This window comes from Vitis riparia, chromosome 7 (assembly GCF_004353265.1).
Source record: "Vitis riparia cultivar Riparia Gloire de Montpellier isolate 1030 chromosome 7, EGFV_Vit.rip_1.0, whole genome shotgun sequence".
NCBI classification, from domain to species: domain Eukaryota; kingdom Viridiplantae; phylum Streptophyta; class Magnoliopsida; order Vitales; family Vitaceae; genus Vitis; species Vitis riparia.
The window spans coordinates 14,178,256-14,198,537 of NC_048437.1; the positions used below are offsets into that span (position 1 = coordinate 14,178,256).

General features: G+C 33.4%; 4 protein-coding genes across 5 annotated transcripts; 1 reads left to right on the top strand and 3 right to left on the bottom strand.

Moving 5' to 3' along the window:
* Nucleotides 1-2,529: 2,529 nt before the first annotated feature.
* LOC117918068 (B3 domain-containing protein At2g36080-like) lies at nucleotides 2,530-3,876 on the bottom strand. The gene is made up of 2 exons (XM_034834597.1): nucleotides 3,751-3,876; nucleotides 2,530-3,013 (listed from the first exon to the last, which is right to left on the bottom strand). The coding sequence occupies exons 1-2, from the start codon at nucleotides 3,765-3,767 to the stop codon at nucleotides 2,530-2,532; spliced, it is 501 nt and encodes a 166-aa protein (XP_034690488.1). The 5' UTR covers nucleotides 3,768-3,876.
* A 2,123-nt stretch (nucleotides 3,877-5,999) lies between these two features.
* On the bottom strand, nucleotides 6,000-6,428 carry LOC117918069 (B3 domain-containing protein At2g36080-like). Its single transcript, XM_034834598.1, has one exon. It carries the CDS (start codon nucleotides 6,426-6,428, stop codon nucleotides 6,000-6,002), a length of 429 nt encoding a protein of 142 aa, XP_034690489.1.
* A 434-nt stretch (nucleotides 6,429-6,862) lies between these two features.
* LOC117919288 (AP2/ERF and B3 domain-containing transcription repressor RAV2-like) lies at nucleotides 6,863-13,101 on the bottom strand. Of its 2 annotated transcripts, none has more exons than XM_034836433.1 (2): nucleotides 12,896-13,101; nucleotides 6,863-7,481 (listed from the first exon to the last, which is right to left on the bottom strand). In XM_034836433.1, the coding sequence occupies exons 1-2, from the start codon at nucleotides 13,042-13,044 to the stop codon at nucleotides 7,028-7,030; spliced, it is 603 nt and encodes a 200-aa protein (XP_034692324.1). In that variant the 5' UTR covers nucleotides 13,045-13,101; the 3' UTR covers nucleotides 6,863-7,027. The 2 variants fall into 2 exon arrangements, with proteins under 2 accessions (XP_034692324.1, XP_034692323.1); XM_034836432.1 differs by lacking the exon at nucleotides 12,896-13,101 and adding an exon at nucleotides 8,804-9,031.
* Nucleotides 13,102-15,259: 2,158 nt separating this feature from the next.
* On the top strand, nucleotides 15,260-19,800 carry LOC117917889 (putative pentatricopeptide repeat-containing protein At3g25060, mitochondrial). The gene is made up of 3 exons (XM_034834348.1): nucleotides 15,260-18,113; nucleotides 18,949-19,006; nucleotides 19,275-19,800. The coding sequence occupies exon 1, from the start codon at nucleotides 15,271-15,273 to the stop codon at nucleotides 17,305-17,307; it is 2,037 nt and encodes a 678-aa protein (XP_034690239.1). The 5' UTR covers nucleotides 15,260-15,270; the 3' UTR covers nucleotides 17,308-18,113; nucleotides 18,949-19,006; nucleotides 19,275-19,800.
* The last annotated feature ends 482 nt before the right edge of the window (nucleotides 19,801-20,282 follow it).

The following is a 20,282-nucleotide window of genomic DNA, read 5'->3' on the forward strand; positions in this document are numbered from 1 at the left end:
ATCGTATTCGTGTTGCAATTGTGTCAATTTGTATAACTCATTTAACAAACAGATTGTGTTTGGGTATATTAATCAACCTATTTGACCCATTTACTTATTCTTGTCAAACTTACCTATTTATTTAATCATAACAAGTTACATATTTATTCTATCATGTTAAAATGATCTATTTGCTTAATTGTGTCAAAATATGGCTTGTTTATATCCTAACTGTTTAGGACCCATTTGACCCCAGTATAAATTTATTAATTTAATGTATTTAAAAATTAAAAAAATTAAAATTATAAAAATCATATAATTAAAAATTATATAATTAGGTAATAATTTATATGTTGTATTATAAAGTTAAAAAATATTTTATAATTAAAACTTTGAAAATAAATAATACAAAAGTGTACAATTAAATTTTTATGTAATTTTTATATTATGAGCATATTACAATTAAAATTATATAATTAAATTAATTAAGACTTTAAAAAAATTAAAACTTAAAAGTTAAAGCAATTAAAACATGAAAATAATACATTTATAAATTTAAAAATAAAATAAGTTAAACGAGTTAGAATCATATTAATGGCTTAAAAGGTTTAGAATCATGTAAATAGGTTAAGATCATGTTAACGAGTTTAATGAGTTATAATCGTATTAGCAAGTTACTTGTGTCAATTTATATATAAGTTAACTTAATCCATTTATTTAATAAATTAAATAAGTCTTGTATTGTTACCATGTAATGAACGAATCACGTTTACAAGATCATATTTTAAAGCATTCTACACCAATAGGAATTGATATAGGAATATCTAGATCGCAAATATGGTATTATTCTTCATATCTATGGTATCTATTTTGCTTTTTGAATGCCTAGTATTGATTGTATGATAGATTTAGAGAGCTTAAAATAAACTTTACCTTGTACGAGCTACAAACATCTATTGAAACTGAAAATAGAAGCAAGTTCACACTTACCATGAGGCTCTTCAATTTTGAATTTCTTATATGACAAAGGAAATAGTGGGGCTAGCTACCTGGATGTTTATAGGCGATCAATGTATTGTTTTGAATGTCTTTTATTGACATTCAACCTCCTTAATTAATAGTAAACAAGTCCTTAATAATTCAAATACAAAATTAGCATAAGTGGGAACTTGGAGTATAGCATCTAGCAAAGGAACATTCACCTTAATTGCCTTAATTTTGTCTCTAACATGGGGTCTCATTTAGCTTTTTATCTAAGTATCTTCCTCTATTATAAACCTTGTTCTGATTTTCATCACCTACCTTACTCTCTTAGTTCTCCTCATGTTCGAACCTTCATCTCTAGCCTTTCCACAACCTTTCCATTTTAAGAGTAACAATTAGTTAGAGGGTGTTTGGTTAATTAATTTAATGACTTAATTTAAATGATTATTAAATAGATTAAATATATTTGGTAAAATAACTTAATATCACAACTTAAAGTAAAAAAAATAATAATAATAACTTTAAATATTAAGTTAAAATAGTTAATTTATTTTTAATTTACCTCATTTGTTCATATTTAGTGAAAATATATTTTGTAATCCTGACTTTAATTACATTCATATATCATCTTTTCTTTGTAGCTATCTTATGTATTAATAATACTTTAAATATAGATGTTTAACAAATAAATTTATTATTTAATTATATATTAGTAAAAGTACATTATTAGTAAAAATTAATGAGGATAAATATATCAATTTGATGTTTTAGAATAAATTTTAAGTTACATTTCCTAAAAAACCTTAATACTTACTATAAAAATTAAGTAATAAGTTTGAAGTCAACAACTTAAAGAATAATTTAACTTAAAAGTTAAATTAAATCATTAAATAACAACTATTATATTATACCAAACATCGTCTTAGGTGGTGTTTGTTTTTTTTTTACTTAATTCTAAATAGAATCTTAAACTAATCAGTGTTTAATAGTGTTAAGTATTAGGTTATTAGTTTTTGTAATATTTTATTTTTATTAAGCATGAAAAAATGAAGAAAAACCAACATGGTACTTTTTCTATTCAACCAAAAATTTATAATAAGTTATAAAAAAAAAAGTATAAAAAAAAAACAAACAACTTAAAGTCTGAAAGCAAATTGCATTCAACAAAAATCTAAAAAATACAAACACCCTCATTTGATTAGTGTTCCTTTCTGTAATTAACTAGTTAGAAGCTGTTAGGATTTAATCCACACATGCCATTTTACCATATATATAACCACTCTCGCAGTGATCAGTTACAAACCCATTAATTAGGTAATAGCTCTGGATTTAAGCCTCTTTCTACAACCTTAAGAATCAAGAAAAATACAGATTTGATCAGATTTTGGTATGGGCTTTTGGAACTGCAAATCTGATCTTGCATGCTTTATGAATCTAGATGATACATATGGAAAGTGAGACTCTACATTTAAAGAGCTAATTGAAGTTGAGTCTCCTTTGAAGAAGAAATTGACAATATCACCTAGCTATGTAGAATCTGATTGCGCATTCTCTTCTTATATGGCCTCAAGTACTTGTCTTCTTGGGATTGCTCTCTCGGCCCCTTTTTTCATATTCAATCAAGTAGTGGCTAACAGTGGGAATACTAGGATCCTGATATAAGAAAATCACATCCCCGGCCTCCAATTCGTATTTCTTCAAATATTTGTCCCAGTTCAACCAAAGCATGTAGGAGCTGCTCAGCTCGTCGAACGAAGCCTCCATCTCCCACATTGTTCCCTCATGGTCCATAATTATCATTATTATGGTCTCGTATTTTCCGTCAACTATCTCTGGTTCAGCGAGAAATCCCTTACAAGATTCTAGTGGAATCATGAGCCTGCAGTAGGAGACATCGTCATGGGTTAAGCTCTTCTTGTAGAGGAGGGTTCTCTGACCCGATCCGGAAGGCTGCTGGTCTTTGCCGCTGCAACTTGCTGATGCTGTTGGCGAGGAAGATGAACTGACCGTCTTCTTGGTTTGGGATGAAGAATCGGTATCATCCTGGATTCTGTAAATGAAAAAGATTGAAAACGAATATAGCTAGAACATGTACAACTTATATGAAAGAGCATGAAGTAATCACCTCTTTGAGAATGTATGTAAATCAACAACAAAGTTCGAAAATTCTAAAATTATAGATCAGCGTGAAATAAGATTACACAAGATCACAGAAATTCCACTGTTTGGTTATTGAAAGTTCAAATTTTTTATCATTAGTTCACTCGACAAAAAACATCAGAAGGATTCAAGACTTCCTTTTCCTTTTCATTTCCTTTATAGAAAAATCACCTGTAACAAGAATTCCATTTCTTTGAAAGGCATCAACACTGCTTCTGTGTTTGGTTGATGAGAAAAATTAAGGAACAAAAGCACAACTGACAGACAATGGTTTATCCTCAATCCACGTATAAACATCCTGAGTTTCTTCCGTTTCTTCTCAAGCATTTACACGAGGAAGTGCTAAAGGTGTTCTAGAGAATATAAAGAGAGAATCTTGAGGAAAACCCTAAACCCTGCAGAGGAACCAAATTGACCCATTCATGTGTTTGGTTGATGAGAAAATAAAAAGGAAACAAAAAAATAAACAACAAAGAGAGATGTCATAATTAATGTAGCGTGATTCTTAATTTTCCACCATTTCTTGGCAACCAAGAAGAGGTTAAAAGAAAGAGAGAGAGAGAGAGAGAGAGAGAGAGCTAAAATATTCATTAAAGAAAATTCTGATTTTCTGTTTCTTGTAAAGACCTGGGTTTATTCTCCATTAATGGGCTCAAGCTGCCTAAGTCATCAACAGTCGCACTTGCAGGTGGATCCTTAATTACGTCTTCTGAGCCATCTCCTTCTTGTTAACATCAGAGGCCGACCCGCTCGATGAAGATATATCAAGCTTCATCTTCTTCTTCGTCTCTTTATCTGGGAAACTTGCACTGTCCCGTACATTTTTTCGTTTCTTATTTGAGAGAGATTATCAACTTCAAACTAGTCTATACTGGTGGATTGCTTTTACTTTCAAGTCTATATTATCATATATGGTTGTACATATATGAGCCAAGTCTCTATGTTGTAGAAACAACTGTTTCCATAACTAAATTACCGGCCATTAGGGCTGACCACATGGGAAGACTTCCATAAAATAGGAATGGAGAAATGGTCGTTTCACTTTTTTAACTTTTGAGGACTTGTCAATTAGTTTTTCCCTTCTATATTTTTGGAACCATTGAAGTTATTCAAAAATAAACTTCAAGATGTAGGATATTTTTCTTTATATTTTTGCTAGATGTAAAAACCAAACTAAACACAATTTCATTTCCAGCAATACTAGCTCTGGCAGCAAATCCTATTGTTCCTCTTGATGCCACAACATTCATTGGCTGGTTAGGCATGCATTTCCCTCACATATAGTGCCTTAAGTTCTAATGATATTAGCATTTCTCATCAAAATGATTAACATATAGATGGACAAAATTAGATGTTCATATCTTTCTTAAGATGGGAACTCAATAACAACTACAATTCGTCTGTGTTTCTTACCATGCTTCTTTTTAGATTTTCAGACCTCATTATTAGCTAAATTTTATCTCTGAGTTGACTCCCTGATAACTACTACCGTCACAATTTAGAATCAAGCCTCTAGCTCATATGAAGGTCAACATAGTGATACAATGAAGTAGCTCTAGGACATGATTACTACCTTAATTAGTAGCAATAAATTCATTGTATTTTGCTTTTGAAGAATGTGATACAAAATTCTTGCATTTGAATAAGAAGAGTATAGATTCATTATCCATTTGAAAAACTGAAATTACATTTTTTTTTTTTTTTTCTTTCAAAATTTGTTCTAACTCATTTTTATCATGTTAGGATTAGTCTTCTCTGGCCTGGAAAACAGATGGCCTTGTTTCCTTTATTGCCACTGCAATTCAAAAGCCCCTGGTCTTGGTTCTTAATTACTAGTGGTGCACTAGATGTGCCATTTGCTGAAAAAGACTCATGAATTGCAAGCATTCTGTGGATTTGTTACCTTGGTGAGGCTGGTGCAAAAGCACTTGCAAAAATCATATTTAGAGATTTCAATCAAGTTGTAAAATAGACTTATTTCTAGCACAATGCAGAAAACAAGATTAGGGAACTCAGTGTACTATCCAAACACAAGACTAGCGCTTTTGATGTAGAAATCTGATGCAATACTTTCAATTTCTATTAACTTAAATAATTTTTACTCTTTCAATTTTTACCCTCTCCCCATGACTTCCAACTTCCCTTAATTCAATTTCTTTACTCGTTCTATTGGCTTTTGAAGCAGTTAGAAAACTTAATTAATTTTTTAAATTTCAGTTGTTTGTTTATGTAGGTTCTTTTGTTGAAGAAGGCAAATGGTTCTCTACTTTCTTTTTAGGAAATCGATCCTTGATTGCTAGTCATGTGAATTGTTTTGGGTACACTTCCTTTAGTACTTAATATCTAAGACTGAACTATACTTTAGTGGCCTATAGTGACAGAAATGGTAGCGACCGCAACAATAAGTAATCGACACACCCCCTACACCTACACTCTGCAGTGCGGTCAATTTGTTACTCAACAAGATGTTATAGTCATGCCATTTGTAAGTTTTAGTCATGGCTGCCGCTAAAAGCTCTTATTCTTGTAGTGAGTTTTTCCTCTTAGCTATCAGTACTTTTCTGTCATCACAAGGTATGACATTTTGAAACTGCAAATCAGCTATCGAATGTTTTAAGAATGTAGATGAAACATATGGGAAGCAAGATTCTACATGTAAAGAGTTGATTAAAACTAAGTCTCCTTTGAAGAAGAAGGAACAATGTTAGAACCGTTTGATAGTAATTCTAAAGAAGTGCTTCTAATATTTTTAACACTTAAAAATTTGTATCATTTAAGTGTTAAGAAGGTTAGAAACGTTTTTTTAGAATCACAACCAGACATGCTCTTAATTACCTAGCTAGATTTTGAATGCATTGACCCACCAAAAAGGCTTCTCAAGTTGTCTCTGTGGGATTGCTGTCGCGCCCCTTTTTTTCATATTCAATCAAGTAGTTTTTACTATCGGGAACATCGTAAAAGAAAATGGCATCGGCGGGCTCCAATTCAAACATCTTCAAATATCTGTCCCAGTTCAACCAAAGCATGTAGGAGCTGCTCAGCTCTTCGAATGCAGCCTCCATCCTCCATATGTCTCCCTCATGGTCTATAAATGATATTCCTATTTTTTCATACACTCCGTTATATTTCTTAGGTTCAGGGAGAAATTTTCTACCGGATTCTAGTGGAATCAGGAGCCTGCAGAAGGAGACATCGTCATGGGTTAAGCTTTTCTTGTAGAGGAGGGTTCTCTTATTTATCTTGCTGGAAGGTTGGTCTTTTCTTCTGCGCCTTGCTGGTCCTGCTGACGAGGAAGAAGGACCCATCTTCTTGGTTTGAGAATTAATATCATCCTGGTTTCTGTAAATGAAAAGGTTGAAAATAAAATTAATTTTTCGGTGTAATTGGAAGTCCCTAGCCAACAAATATGGCTAGAACATGTACAACTTAGGTGGTGTTTGTAACGAGAATTCTATTTCTTTGAAAGGCATCAACACTGCTCCTGTGTTTGGTTGGTGAGAAAAAGAAACAAAAGCACATATGAGACACAATGGTTTATCTTTACTCAATCCACATATAAAGATCCCAAGTTATTACATGATGAAGAGCTAAAGAAATTCTAGAGGAACTGCAAGAGAGAATCCTGTGGAGATCTCTAAACCCCGCAGACCAACCAAATTAACCTACTCGTGTGTTTGGTTGATGAGAAAAAAGAAAGGAAAAAAAAATGGAATAACAAAGAGAGAGGTCATAATTAATGTGGCATAATTCTTAATTTCCACCTTTTATTGGCAACCAAGAAGAGGTTAAAAGAGGGATAGAGGGCTAAAATATTCATGAAAGAAAATTCTGAATTTCACTTTCTTGTAAATTAAGACCTGGGTTTCTTCTTCATTAATGGGCTCGAGTTGCACTTGCAGGCGGATCAAAAGCACCCTTTTTTTTCATATTCAATCAGGAAGTGACCAAAACTGGGAATTTCGGGGTCGAAATATAAGAAAATCACATCCTCCGCCTCCAATTCATATCTCCTGAAATATTTGTCCCAGTTCAAACAAAGCACGTAGGAGCTGCTCAGCTCTTCGAATGAAACCTCCATCGGCCAGATCTGTTGGTCATGGTCCATAAGTAACACCATTTTGCTCTGATATTTTCCGTCAATTTTCTCAGGTTCTGCGAGAAATTTTCTACCAGATTCTAGTGGAATCATGATCTTGAACTTGGTGACATCGTCAAGGGTTAAGCTCTTCTTGTAGAGGAGGGTTCTCCTATTCATCTTTCCGAAAGACTGGTCTTTGCCGGTGCAACTTGCCGATGAACTACCCCTCTTCTCCTTCTTCTTCTTCTTCTTCTTCTTCTCTTCATCTGGGAAACTTGCACTGTCCCCTTTGTCAGACATTTTTTTCATTTTTGATTTGAGAGAGAGATTATCAACTTCAAACTAGTCTATACTGGGGGATTGTTTTTACCTCCAAGTCTATGTTGTCATACATGTTCTACATAGATGAGCCAAGTCTATGTTGTAGAAACAACTGTTTCCATAACTAACTCACCGACCACTAGGGTTGACCACTTGGGAATGTACTTGCATGCTATAGAAGTTTTTTACTTTGGCATTTTAATTCCTTGTTTGCATATTTGTTTTGTAAAGTGGTTTGAAAAATAAACTTCTAAATGTATGATATTTTTCTTTATATTTTTGCATGGTAAAGTGTAGCATGCATTGTTTATTAGAAGATTTTATATTCAATATAAATGGGAAAAACAATGAGGGAGATATGGGATGACAATAAATGGAAAAAACAATGAGGGAGATATGGGATGACAATGGTTCGGGTTTTGTTAAGTGCATGTCAAGTAAGAAATACTAAATATTATAGACAGCAAAAGTAACAATGACTCAAATTGTGTGGAGTTTGCATCAAGGTGAGAAATGCAAAAAATTTAATAATTATTTATTGTATGAAGAACACCACCCTTCTAATATCTTTAATAAATGAGTTTTTTTATTTTGTATGAATTGATATAAATAATTTATTAGCATGATTATAACTTTATTTATTATGCGGATAACACAATATGACCTATTTCTTAAATGAGTAGGATTGATTCCACAATGACTTATTAAATAAGTTAACACAATTATATTTTATTTAACATATTTAAGATTTTAAATTTATAAAAATACTTTTAGTTGTTTTTAAAATTTTAATTAATTTTTTTATTTAATTTTAAGATATAATATATTTATAAGGTACAAAATTAATAAAATAAATATTTATTTTTATACTTGTTTATAATTTTATAATAAGGATATAGTTCCTCATTTTTTGAAGTAATTAGGTATTATTTGTTAGGAAAAAGTCAAAGATCCTCTAGTCTAACAAATTTGCCGAGTCAAAGACCCTACTCTACTCTCTATGTTTGGTAGATAAGAAAAGGGATGGAAAACACAAAAACAAACAAAACCAAACAAACAAAAAAGAAAATCCTACACCCTGCAAAGGCAATAAACTAGCCAATTTCTCTTGTATTTGGCTAATCTTTATTCTTCTTCAGTCCCACTTTGTTACTAGGCAACAAGAATTCTTAGTTTCTTGGCAACCAAGCAGAGAATTACTAAGAGATAGAGAAGTGAAAAACAGCCATGAAAGAATCAAAAGAGAATCCGGAAGAAAATCCTAAGTTGAATCCAAGATACCTGGATTCCATTAATGGCTTCGAGCCATCTTCATTAGTAGGCGTTCCAATCACAGAAGCTGATCCACTTGATGAAGATGCATCAAGTTTCACCTTTTTCTTCATTTCTTCATCCGATGGACTTGCACTACCATCTCTTTTCTGAGACATTTTTCTGCACTTGAGAGAGAGAATGAAATATCAACTTTGAAATTGGTGTACGTATATAAATGGTTTTACTGTAACTAATTTTTCTTAAAATACCAATTTTTTTGGCCTCTTTAAAAAATAAATCATTTTTGTTTTCTTCATACCAAAGGTGAGGAAAAGCCTCTTAAATTTTCTTCTAGGCCATTTTAAGTTTTGAATATTTTCTAACAAATTATTTGATTTCTTTTGTTATAAGTATCCCACCTTAATAGATATTTTGTTGCAAAAAAAACTTATCCCTTAGATTGGATATTCCTATGAAATCGAAAAAGCATGTGATATAAATCGTGAGTCATTTTGAGTATAAGTAGTGTTTGTTTTTTTGCTGAATAAAAAAAACCAAAATATTTGACTTTTTATTCAATTAAAACTAACATAATGATATCAACCAACATAACTAAATCGAATTTATTGATAACAAATTCCTTTTAATTATATTAGTTGATATCAACAAATTACTTTTAGTTAAATAGAACAATTGCTCTCCAAGTCATGAAGATATTGTATTTCTGAATAGTTACCTGGTTCCATTCACCACAAGACATCCGTCTTCATAACTTCATCAATTTTGTCGCTTTGAAACCTTGTTCTATCAAAACAATTGCTAGAGGAGTTGATCACTAAACCCTTACATAACCATAAGAACCTTTCCATAGAGCCGCACTTAAATATTTTGTTTTTTTTTATTTAACCAAAAAATAAACACCACTTAAAAATGACTTTTAGAATTTGAGAGTTTCTAAATATTCAAATATCTGCTAATGAATTGATTTCCTCTTTTCTTGTGAATGCAAACCATGATAAATCTTATCTTTTTACATGATTACCTTTTTTTCTTACCGTGTAGCTTACTTTTTTGTCCGTGTTGTTTTTATATGAATTGAACAAATAAATTATTAGTATGATTATAACTTTATTTATTGTACGGATAACACCACATGACCTATTTGTTAAATGGGTAGGATTGATTCTATAATGACTTATTAGTATGTTATAACCCATGAACACAATTCTAACTTATTTAACATTATTTAATATTTTAATTAAATTTATAAAAATACCACTTTAAAAATACTTTTTAGTTGTTTTTAAATGTTAATTAATTTTATTATTTAATTTTAAGGCAATATTTATAACATACAAAATTAATAAAAGAAATTTTTATTTCTATACTTGTTTATAATTTTAAGTAAGCTTTTAATTTCAAATTTTTTATAATCAAATATATAAATTTTACTCTAATTAGTTATTTAATTTCTCAACAATATGATATTCATAACCAAAGAGAATTTTTTACTTTTCTACAATTTTTAAATTAAATATCTAAATTAATAAACTTATACGAGTCATTTTGATAACCCTAATATAACCATATAAAGGTATGACTGTTCCTTATTTTCCAAGTAATTAGGTATTATTTGTTAAGGAAAAAGTCAAAGATCCTGCTGTCCAACAAATTTGCCAAGTCTGATGCTAGGAGATCGAATTAATCACCATACTGAAACCGAACTAAAAATCACATCAGTCATGCAGACTCTTTGTAAGCTCTCAGTGCTCCATGTTACAGACAGACACTACATATATATATATATATATATATATATATATGCCTAATAAAGGAAGCTGGTGACTGCATACAATGTTGATCTTTCCTTTCTCCTTCTTCCTTCTTTTGCTCATCAATCTTGTTATTTTCACATATGGAAATGATAAAAAGCTTTGGATTAACCTGAATGAATAAAAAATAATTAAACAATGTTAGATTTTTCACAAAGAAAAATTCAAAGCAATTAAAAACCCTTTTAAAAGATTTCTTGTTTTTGGGTTAAAAATTAATAAAACTATCAATTTTCCTAAGAGTAGCTTGTCTCATACCTGCATGTGGAGAGACTGACAAAATTTCCCCATACCCAAAAGTGGAGAAACGGACAGAATTTGGAAATTCATATACAACAAATAAATGGGGGAAATGGAATTTGCGCAGGTGTGGATAAAATTTGAAGAATTTGGACATTCATATACAACCAAGGCGTGGAGAGAAACACAGAGATTCATATAAAACAAATGAGGGAAATACAAATGCAAATTGCGGAAAGATAGCTCAAATTCATGACCTTTGGTCAAACCAAACTCTTATACTATGTTAAAATACCAATTAGCAATAAAAAATATTTTTAAAAGATTTCTTGTTTTTGGGTTAAAAATTAACAAAACTATCAATTTTTCTAAAAGTAATTTGCCTCATACCCACGGAGAGACAAACACAATTTCCTCCTACCCACAAGTGGAGAAGTGAACAAAATTTGGAGATTTGGAGATTCATATATAACAAATAAATTAGAGAAATGCAAATTGTGGCGTAGACAAAATTTGAAGAATTTGGAGATTCATATACAACAAAAGTGTGGATTCATATACAATAAAGGCATGGAGAGGCAACAAAATTCAGAGATTCACATGAAACAAATGAGGGAAATGCAAATGCAAATTGTAGAAAAGCAGCTTAAACCCATAATCTCCCGTCAAATCAAACTCTGATATTATGTTAAAATACCAATTTTCTTAAGAGCTTAAACTTTTTGGATTTTGTTTCAATATGGATATCATGCTCTTGACACGGTGAAAGAAGCAGGCATGTGAGAAAATTAACGTACCTTGTCTCCGATGCATTGCACGACCCAAAACTGCCCCTCACTTGTCTTCAGCAGCAACTCTCCCTGGCAATTGCCCATTCCCTCCCCGTTTTTAATATTCAATCAAGTAGTAGTCAAGCTTGGGGTCTTTGTAGAAGAAAATTTTATCTTCGGGTCTTAAACCATGTTCATTGGCAAATGTATTCCAGTTCGCCCGAAGCATGTAGCAAGAGCTCAACTCATCGAATGAAGCCTCTATATCCCAGAGCTGCCTCTTACTGTCCATAACTGGTAGGATTATCCTTCTCTTGAGTCCAGGGAAAAGTACTGCTGCACATTCCAGTGAAATCATCATCCTCCCATAGTAGATGTCGCTGAATGTCAACTTCTTCATGTAGACGAGTTGTCTCTCACTTGGTTCACCATCTACCAACCAGGCGACTGCTCTTCTCTGCTGGAACTGGGCGATTTTCTTAATGAGGAAGATGGACTCCCCATATTCTCAGTTTGGGAATGTTGGCCATGAATGTTCAGTGATGAAGAATCCGTATTGGCCTTGTCGCTGTAAAGAAGAAAGTTGAAAAGGATTCAATTTTATTGGCAGTCCCCATACCCAACAAGGATAGACTTCAATTCTCTTTCTCCTTTCTGATAAATATGCTAGAATATCCACTGTTTGGTTGTTCAAAGAACCCAGGAATGAAAAATCAAAATTTTCATTATAATTCACAACAGGAAAACATAAAAAAGATTCATTAATATTCATAGATATCTTTCTTTTTGTTTCCATTTCTTTGATTTTTATGTCATCCAAACCATAGTGGTCCATGAAATCCCTTCTTGAAAAGTCGCCTGATTACTACTAGAATTCATTTTGTCGGAAAGGGAGAAGAAATCAATGGAAACCAACGCACAAAGGCATCAACCCTACTCCGTATGTTTGGTTGATGAGAAAAGGGAAGAAAAAAATAAGAGAACTAAACAGTTTCTTGCGTTTCTTGGCAAGCATTCACATGAAAGACAGCTAATTAAAGAGAGAATCTTTAGGATAACCCCACACCTCAGAGGCACTAAACTACCCAATTTCTCTTGTATTTGACTAATCTTTATTCTTCTTCTGTCCCACTTTGTTACTAGGCAACAAGTATTCTTAGTTTCCACCATTTCTTGGCAACCATGCAGAGAATTAATAAGAGATAGAAAAATGAAAAACATCCATGAAAGAATCAAAAGAGAATCCGGAAGAAAATCCTAAATTAAATCCAAGCTACCTGGATTCCATTAATGGCTTCAAGCTATCTTCATTAGTAGCCCTTCCAATCGCAGAAGCTGATCCACTTAATGAAGACGCATCAAGTTTCACCTTTTTCTTCATTTCTTCGTCCGATGGGCTTGCACTGCTATCTCTTTTCTGAGACATTTTTCTGCACTTCTTGCGAGAGAGAATGAACTATCAACTTTGAAACTGGTGCATGTATATAGAATTGGCTGTTTCTGTAATTAATTTACTGGTCATTTTATTATATCTCACTTTCTTTTCTATTATCACATAATCACTTTCTTTTCTAAGAGTACTTATATAGTTCTCTTTATCCTTCCTTATATCTTACATCTCATCCTTTGTTTCTAATTTTATGCCTGATGCCTCCCATTTCATCATTTTATTTCTAAAAGTTGTTTGCAACGAAATAGTTTTGTTCCCTATTATTGTTTTTCTACAATAAATTCAGGATTTCATCTCACAAAAATATTTACACCCCAAAATATTTTGTTGTGATTTTGTTTCTTTGTGGTGCTAAAGTTGGCACCATGACACCCGCACTCAAAATATTTGACACGATGTGTTTGCAACTTTCTGCAAAATACATTTAGGACATGAAATTAGGTTCATGGTAAAAAACAATTATGGCCAAAAGTTGAATTTATTATAGTATTTGTTTTGTTATGACTTCACTTCCATCACTAGGCCGGCATTCCACTCCTTGCAGTTAAGGTAACGACTTCAAGCATGGCCAACTCCCATAGTGTGACGGCTGGGTGCAAAACACTTGTAAATGTTTAAGATTTTTACTTTAGATGATGTGGCAAAGTTAGGATTAGTGTAGGGATGGCAAGTCGTATTCATGTCGTGTCAAAGGTTAGATATTCTATTATTTAACTCAACTCAAACCCAATATGAATAGTAATCGTGTCAAAAACATAAACTCAAATACTACTTAATTATTAAACAAATTACATGTCGTCACGTAACTCATTTAACTCATTTAATAATCAAGTCTTCTTATTTAATAATCAAGTTGAGTTAGATCTTGTATATATCTATATGATTAATATCTTAACCAAACATGTTTATAACTCAATTAAATTATTTATTTAAAAATAAATTTAAAATGAGTTAGATATGAGTTAAAGGGTTTAAAAATATAATTAGGTTAATAGCGGGATTATTGAATGGGTCAATTCAGATCAACTTCGCGTGATACAAATTGACCTAAAAATCATCTATTTATTAAACAGATTATACAAGTCAATACAAATTTGATCCAAACGCATTTATTCTCAACTCAAATATACGAAAAACGTGTTGAGTTTGTGTTGGGTTGGGGAATCGTGTCAAACTTTGCTACCCCTAGATTACCCCACATGATATTGTGGTAATGTAAATAAGATATTTGAAGAATGTTATATATCTTTTGGCTCATTTTTAGTTTAATTTGAACTTAAATTCTCTCTAAGTTTTCCCTCCAATTTCCCTTAATACCATCCAAGACATATGATTCATTGATTTTCACTTAAATGTGCAAACTCTTGAGTGGATTTTAAGATGGATTGGGGTTAAAACATCTGAAGATCTAAAATCTAAAAGAGTTTGTCACCTACATGTTTCAAAGTGCAATCCCACTCAATGGCAAGACTTTTTTTTGGGTGAAGCTTCAATCTCTTAAGGAGCTTCATTTGGTTGAATTGTGATTAATCAAATATCACAAAGCTCGGTATTTATTATTGGTCAGAATTGGACCATAACAGAATTTCAATATTCTAACTCCTTATTCTAGTTCTTCATCAAATGGTTCTTCTATCTCTTTTTTTTTTTTTTTTTCCGTATTTGAGTGTTCTTCTACCGGGTTATTGGTTCATCCTTTTATTCTAATCCTTTTTTTCTTTTTTTTAAATTAGATGTTGGAGATTGAACCTCCAAATCCAATAAATATGATAGAATTTTGGGAAAAATAATGTGTTTTTACATACTCATGTAAAAATAATTATAAAATAAAACCGTATAAAATTAATTTAAGTTTTATGCACTCATTAGTTAAAGATAATATCTAGAACGGTCAAAAGTAATATATTTGATAAAAAAATGTATAAAATGCTAATCATTTTTAAATTATCAAATTCATATTTTTTAAACTTGAGTTCCTATTTTATATGTTTTTTTCCTATAATATAATCCTAATAATATAAGTAATTAAATGAATAAGGGCATTAATATTTATTGATATTAATAATAATTCAATTAATATTGAAGTAATAAATAAAATACAAAAGACAAAAGGAGAATGAAGCTAGAAAAGTTAAATAGCAAAGTCAACGAAAATGATATGAAGTGAGTTTCCCGCCCTTGGTCATATCCTCGGTGACGGCAATGAGGTTAGTTGTTGGTTCAAAAAGTCTGAAAACTCTTCTAATAACCTCGAAAGACGAACCAACTATTGCTAAAATCCATGCTCTCATGATCTTGACTGGGATCTTTGGTCATGGAAACTCCAATGCGAAGCTAATACAATCATACGCTCGACTGGGCCACATCGAATCTGCGCGCCAAGTGTTTGATAAATCGCCTCAATGTGGTGTAGATGCTTGGAATGCTATGATCATCGCATATTCACGAAGAGGTGCAATGTTTGAAGCTTTGAGTCTTTATCATCGGATGGCGTCAGAAGGGGTTAGACCCGATAGCTCAACTTACACTGTTGTGCTGAAGGCGTGTACGAGGTCGTTGGATTTGAGGAGTGGAGAGGAGACTTGGCGCCAAGCGGTTGATCAAGGGTATGGGGATGATGTTTTTGTTGGGGCAGCGGTTCTGAATTTGTATGCCAAGTGTGGGAAGATGGACGAAGCGATGAGGGTGTTTGATAAAATGGGTAGAAGGGATCTTGTTTGTTGGACAACAATGATAACAGGGTTGGCACAGAATGGCCAGGCAAGGGAAGCGGTTGATATTTATCGACAGATGCAGAAGAAGAGAGTGGAAGGAGATGGGGTTGTGATGTTGGGGTTGATCCAGGCTTGTACAACTCTTGGGCACTCAAAAATGGGTCTTTCTATACATGGGTACATGATTAGGAAGGATATTATAATGGATGTTATTGTTCAAACTAGCCTGGTGGATATGTATGCTAAGAATGGACATTTGGAGCTTGCATCTTGTGTATTCAGGAAGATGCTTTACAAAAACGTCATTTCATGGAGTGCATTAATTTCTGGCTTTGCTCAAAATGGTTTTGCAGGTAATGCACTTCAATTAGTGGTGGACATGCAGAGCTTTGGATACAAACCCGATTCAGTGTCACTAGTAAGTGTGCTCCTAGCATGTTCCCAAGTTGGGTTTTTGAAATTGGGTAAATCTGTACATGGATATATTGTGAGAAGGCTCCACTTTGATTGTGTCTCCAGCACTGCAGTGATTGACATGTACTCAAAATGTGGATCCCTTTCTTCTGCACGTACAGTTTTTTATCAGATTAGCTTTAGGGACTCGATCTCTTGGAATGCAATTATTGCCAGCTATGGAATCCATGGGTCTGGGGAGGAAGCTCTCTCACTCTTCCTCCAGATGAGGGAGACAAACGTAAAACCAGACCATGCAACTTTTGCATCTCTTCTCTCTGCCTTCAGTCATTCGGGTCTAGTGGAAAAGGGTCGGTACTGGTTCAGCATCATGGTTAATGAATATAAAATCCAACCAAGTGAGAAACACTATGCATGTATGGTTGATCTCTTGTCTCGTGCTGGACGAGTGGAAGAAGCTCAAGAACTGATAGATTCCATGATAACTGAACCAGGAATTGCCATCTGGGTAGCCCTCCTGTCAGGTTGCCTTAATCATGGGAAGTTTTTGATTGGAGAGATGGCAGCAAAGAAGGTCCTTGAGTTAAATCCAGATGATCCAGGAATTTATGCTTTAGTTTCAAACTTCTTTGCCACAGCAAGGAGGTGGGATGAAGTAGCTGAGGTTAGGAAGATCATGAAGAAGACAGGGATGAAAAAGGTGCCTGGTTACAGTGTAATGGAAGTGAATGGAAAGCTCCATGCTTTTCTGATGGAAGATAAGAGCCACCATCAATATGAAGAGATTATGCAAGTTTTGGGGAAGTTGGACTATGAGATGAAAGCTATGGGCTATGTCCCAAAGACTGAATTTGTGTTGCACAATCTCGAAGAGGAAGTGAAGGAAAGAATGTTGTGTAATCATAGTGAGAGACTTGCTATTGCTTTTGGGCTCTTGAACACTGGGCCAGGAACCAGACTACTAATCACTAAGAACCTTAGAGTGTGTGGTGATTGCCATGAAGCAACCAAGTTCATCTCCAAAATTGTGAACAGAGAGATTGTTGTGAGGGATGTGAAGCGGTTTCATCACTTCAAGGATGGGGTCTGTTCATGTGGTGACTATTGGTGAGCCTGGAAATGCGAAGGTTTGTCTATCTTTGTTGGGGTTGGTATGGTCCAGGTGCTGAAGCACAATATGAAAGATGAAGTAACTCTGATGGAAGAAGTTATCACTATTTTGACAGGGTCAGAAAAAGAGTTTCCTAACCAATGCCTTAAGTGGATATTGGAAACAGCTCTGAGCTTGAACAATTCCTAATAACCAGTAAATGATCTTGAATGGTTTATGAATCTAATCTATCCATCCCTTTTTACTAGGGGATGCTGGGGAAATTGTGTTCATTGCCATTCATCGATGCATTGACCTTTATTCCGGATACATGTACAAAAATGATGCAGCCAAGTAAAAGAATCAAAGGCCCCAAAGGCCTAACATGTTCCTGAAATTAGTAAAACCTTCTTCCAGAAACCTGAACTCTTGTTGGACATCTGGAATTGTTGCTGAAAGGGACATACTGATTTGTCAAGCCCTGCATGTTCTAGCATGACTTCCATCAGATGGATGAATGAATATTTCTGGCAACAGTAATTTTTGCTTTCCAAGCATACAAAATCAAAGAAGATATTGGATATTGGTCATCTCTCTATAGTCCTATCAGAAGTCTGATGAGCTTTACTCTGCTTGCCAGTATTTATAAATGTTACAACACATTTTGGAAACTTGAGTTGCCACTTTGGGAAAGCAGATGACAATAAGAACATAAAGAAGTTGGAGAGGTTTAGCCAGTTCCATATTCATGTTCATTTTGAATCCTATTTGCTTCCTCTGTCATTTGGAGGAACAGATTGCTAAAAGGAAACATTCATTTGAATCCAGTAAGTTTCTCTTTTTTCATATATAGGCCTTTACATGTTATTTTTTGAGATTGATCTTGGTTATATTTTTATAACTCTGGGATGGATAAGAATACAATCACTTGAAGTTGTCCATTAAAGTCGTACTCTCTCTTCATATACATCACTGAGTTTGAATATCTATATTTGAGGAAGATTGCTCCAACTTCTGAGCTTTTGATAGCCTGGTTTTTTCTTCTTTGTTGCAAGTCCTGGAGTCAATCTGATGCTGTGAACTGTGTAATATTCCTACTGTTAACAGATGAATCTAGGCTTAAATGGCTTCCATAAACCAGTAAATCTATTAGTAATAGTTTACAACTGATTTGACAATCGTTTCTTCATTTTGGGCCTTTGTGACATAGTTGTTGAAGAAACACTTAAAGCGCACCTAGGCTCAAGGAAAAACCACACCCCAACAATTGTGCCTCACCTACCAAGGCATGCTTCTTGTTGAAGAGGGGCACCTCATGTATTTACTTATTTCTTTTTTAAGACCTTTATTCTTCAAATTTCTAATTGTACATTGAAATTTTATATAATGGCATTAGTTTTTGTTGGATGTTACTTTTAAATGCTTCAAATCTTGAAAGTTTTTTGTTGCAAGGAATTTTATTTTGAATCATCTTTTATAAAATTAACATGTACCCTGGGTTGCACCTCTCTTCATTTAGGTGTGCACTTTGGGTGACACCTTGTACCTAAACCGTAGGAGAATTTTGCTTCTTAAATGCACTTGCGCCTATCAAAATATTCAAAACTATGCTTTGTGAGTTATATTTTCTCCTTGTTCTGACTTAGGTTCTGTTTATTTCAGTGAAAATAAACCCAGGAAACACAGCTATGTTTCATCATGAAGATTCCTCATTATGACGGTATGCTATTTCCTCATTTATTATTGGATTTATACATAGCAAAATAGAAAATGATGAATATGTAACTAGGAGAAAATGGCTGGCCATACAAAATAGGACTATTTCAACATAAATCATTTCCTAGCAGAAAAAACATGCTCCACTTGCCTCAGTAAGTTGATCGTATGAGATTGTGATTAAATTGTTTTCCACTAGTAACTTCTTCTAAACTAGGGAATGGCTTTCATTTTCACTGATATCATGGAGAGTTTTTTTCTTTTGAAAATAGGTGGAAGCGGTTTGTCCCACTTCATTTTCAAGCAAGAAGGTTTTTTCATGGCGAATCGTGATATTTCAGAAAACTGTTGATGGGGCTTTAAAAAGAAGAAAGTAAAGTTAGAAAGTACTCCTGGATTCACCCAAAGTCCAAGATGATGGTGAGCTTTTGTTAGCACTTGGCTGACCAGACATACCATACAGGATTAGAAATATTGGTTCATCGCTAGTGTGATACATACTTTGCTTTGTGCATAAAGTTTGTAATGCTGTTGGTGAATTAGGTGTAAGTTTTAGGCATAGCCTTATACGATAAAATATCCAAGACCCAACTGAAATATCGTAAGATATTAGGGGCCTTGCTGATAATTAGCAAGAGTTGGTTACAAGTTGCTACATTGCCTGCCTTGCTCTTATTGTTCCATATATGTAAGACCCCCAACTCCATCTATTTCTATTGTGTGGATGGCCAATGCAACCTATAGCTGGATGAGCCACATTTTTTGGCTATATAAAAACAAGGTCAATGATTGAAGTCAGTCTAGATCATGTTAATAGCATATGAAATTTTGATGATAATTGCTAGGCACTGTGGATGATAGTAACTCAGAAGCAGGGTCAAACACAATTCTGTCTAATTTCTGTAGAGAAAGTAACAAGAAGTTATGAGCTTGTTAATTTTAACTGCTTTGGATGGATAGTATACACACAACAAAGGCTGGACTGGAATCACAAGTCCAAGTTGGATTCAGGTTTGGGTAGATTAGTTCACACTTTGTCATAGCCATCAAGTCTTCATTCTGAAGACCCATATGAATTCCTGTTATGCACATCTATCTTTATTTTTGTTCCACTGTATTTCAGTTTTTTCTGACACAAATTTGGAAGAATTTTGTTTTACTTTAAATCTCTTAGAGCCCTTTTCTAAGAATTGCCTTTCTTCAAAAAGTTTGATTCCATCTCATCAAGAAGAGGCAAAATTCTTTTACATATCTTTCTTCAACTGAATCTGGCAAATGGC

Bases quoted from the DNA above. Each gene is read 5' to 3' on its own strand.
- LOC117918069 (XM_034834598.1), bottom strand. From the start codon at position 6,428: ATGGGTCCTTCTTCCTCGTCAGCAGGACCAGCAAGGCGCAGAAGAAAA.
- LOC117917889 (XM_034834348.1), top strand. From the start codon at position 15,271: ATGAGGTTAGTTGTTGGTTCAAAAAGTCTGAAAACTCTTCTAATAACC.
- LOC117919288 (XM_034836433.1), bottom strand. From the start codon at position 13,044: ATGTCTCAGAAAAGAGATAGCAGTGCAAGCCCATCGGACGAAGAAATG. The intron at 7,482-12,895 runs GTAGCTTGGATT...CAAAGGGGACAG, and splicing joins AAGCCATTAATGGAATCCAG to TGCAAGTTTCCCAGATGAAG.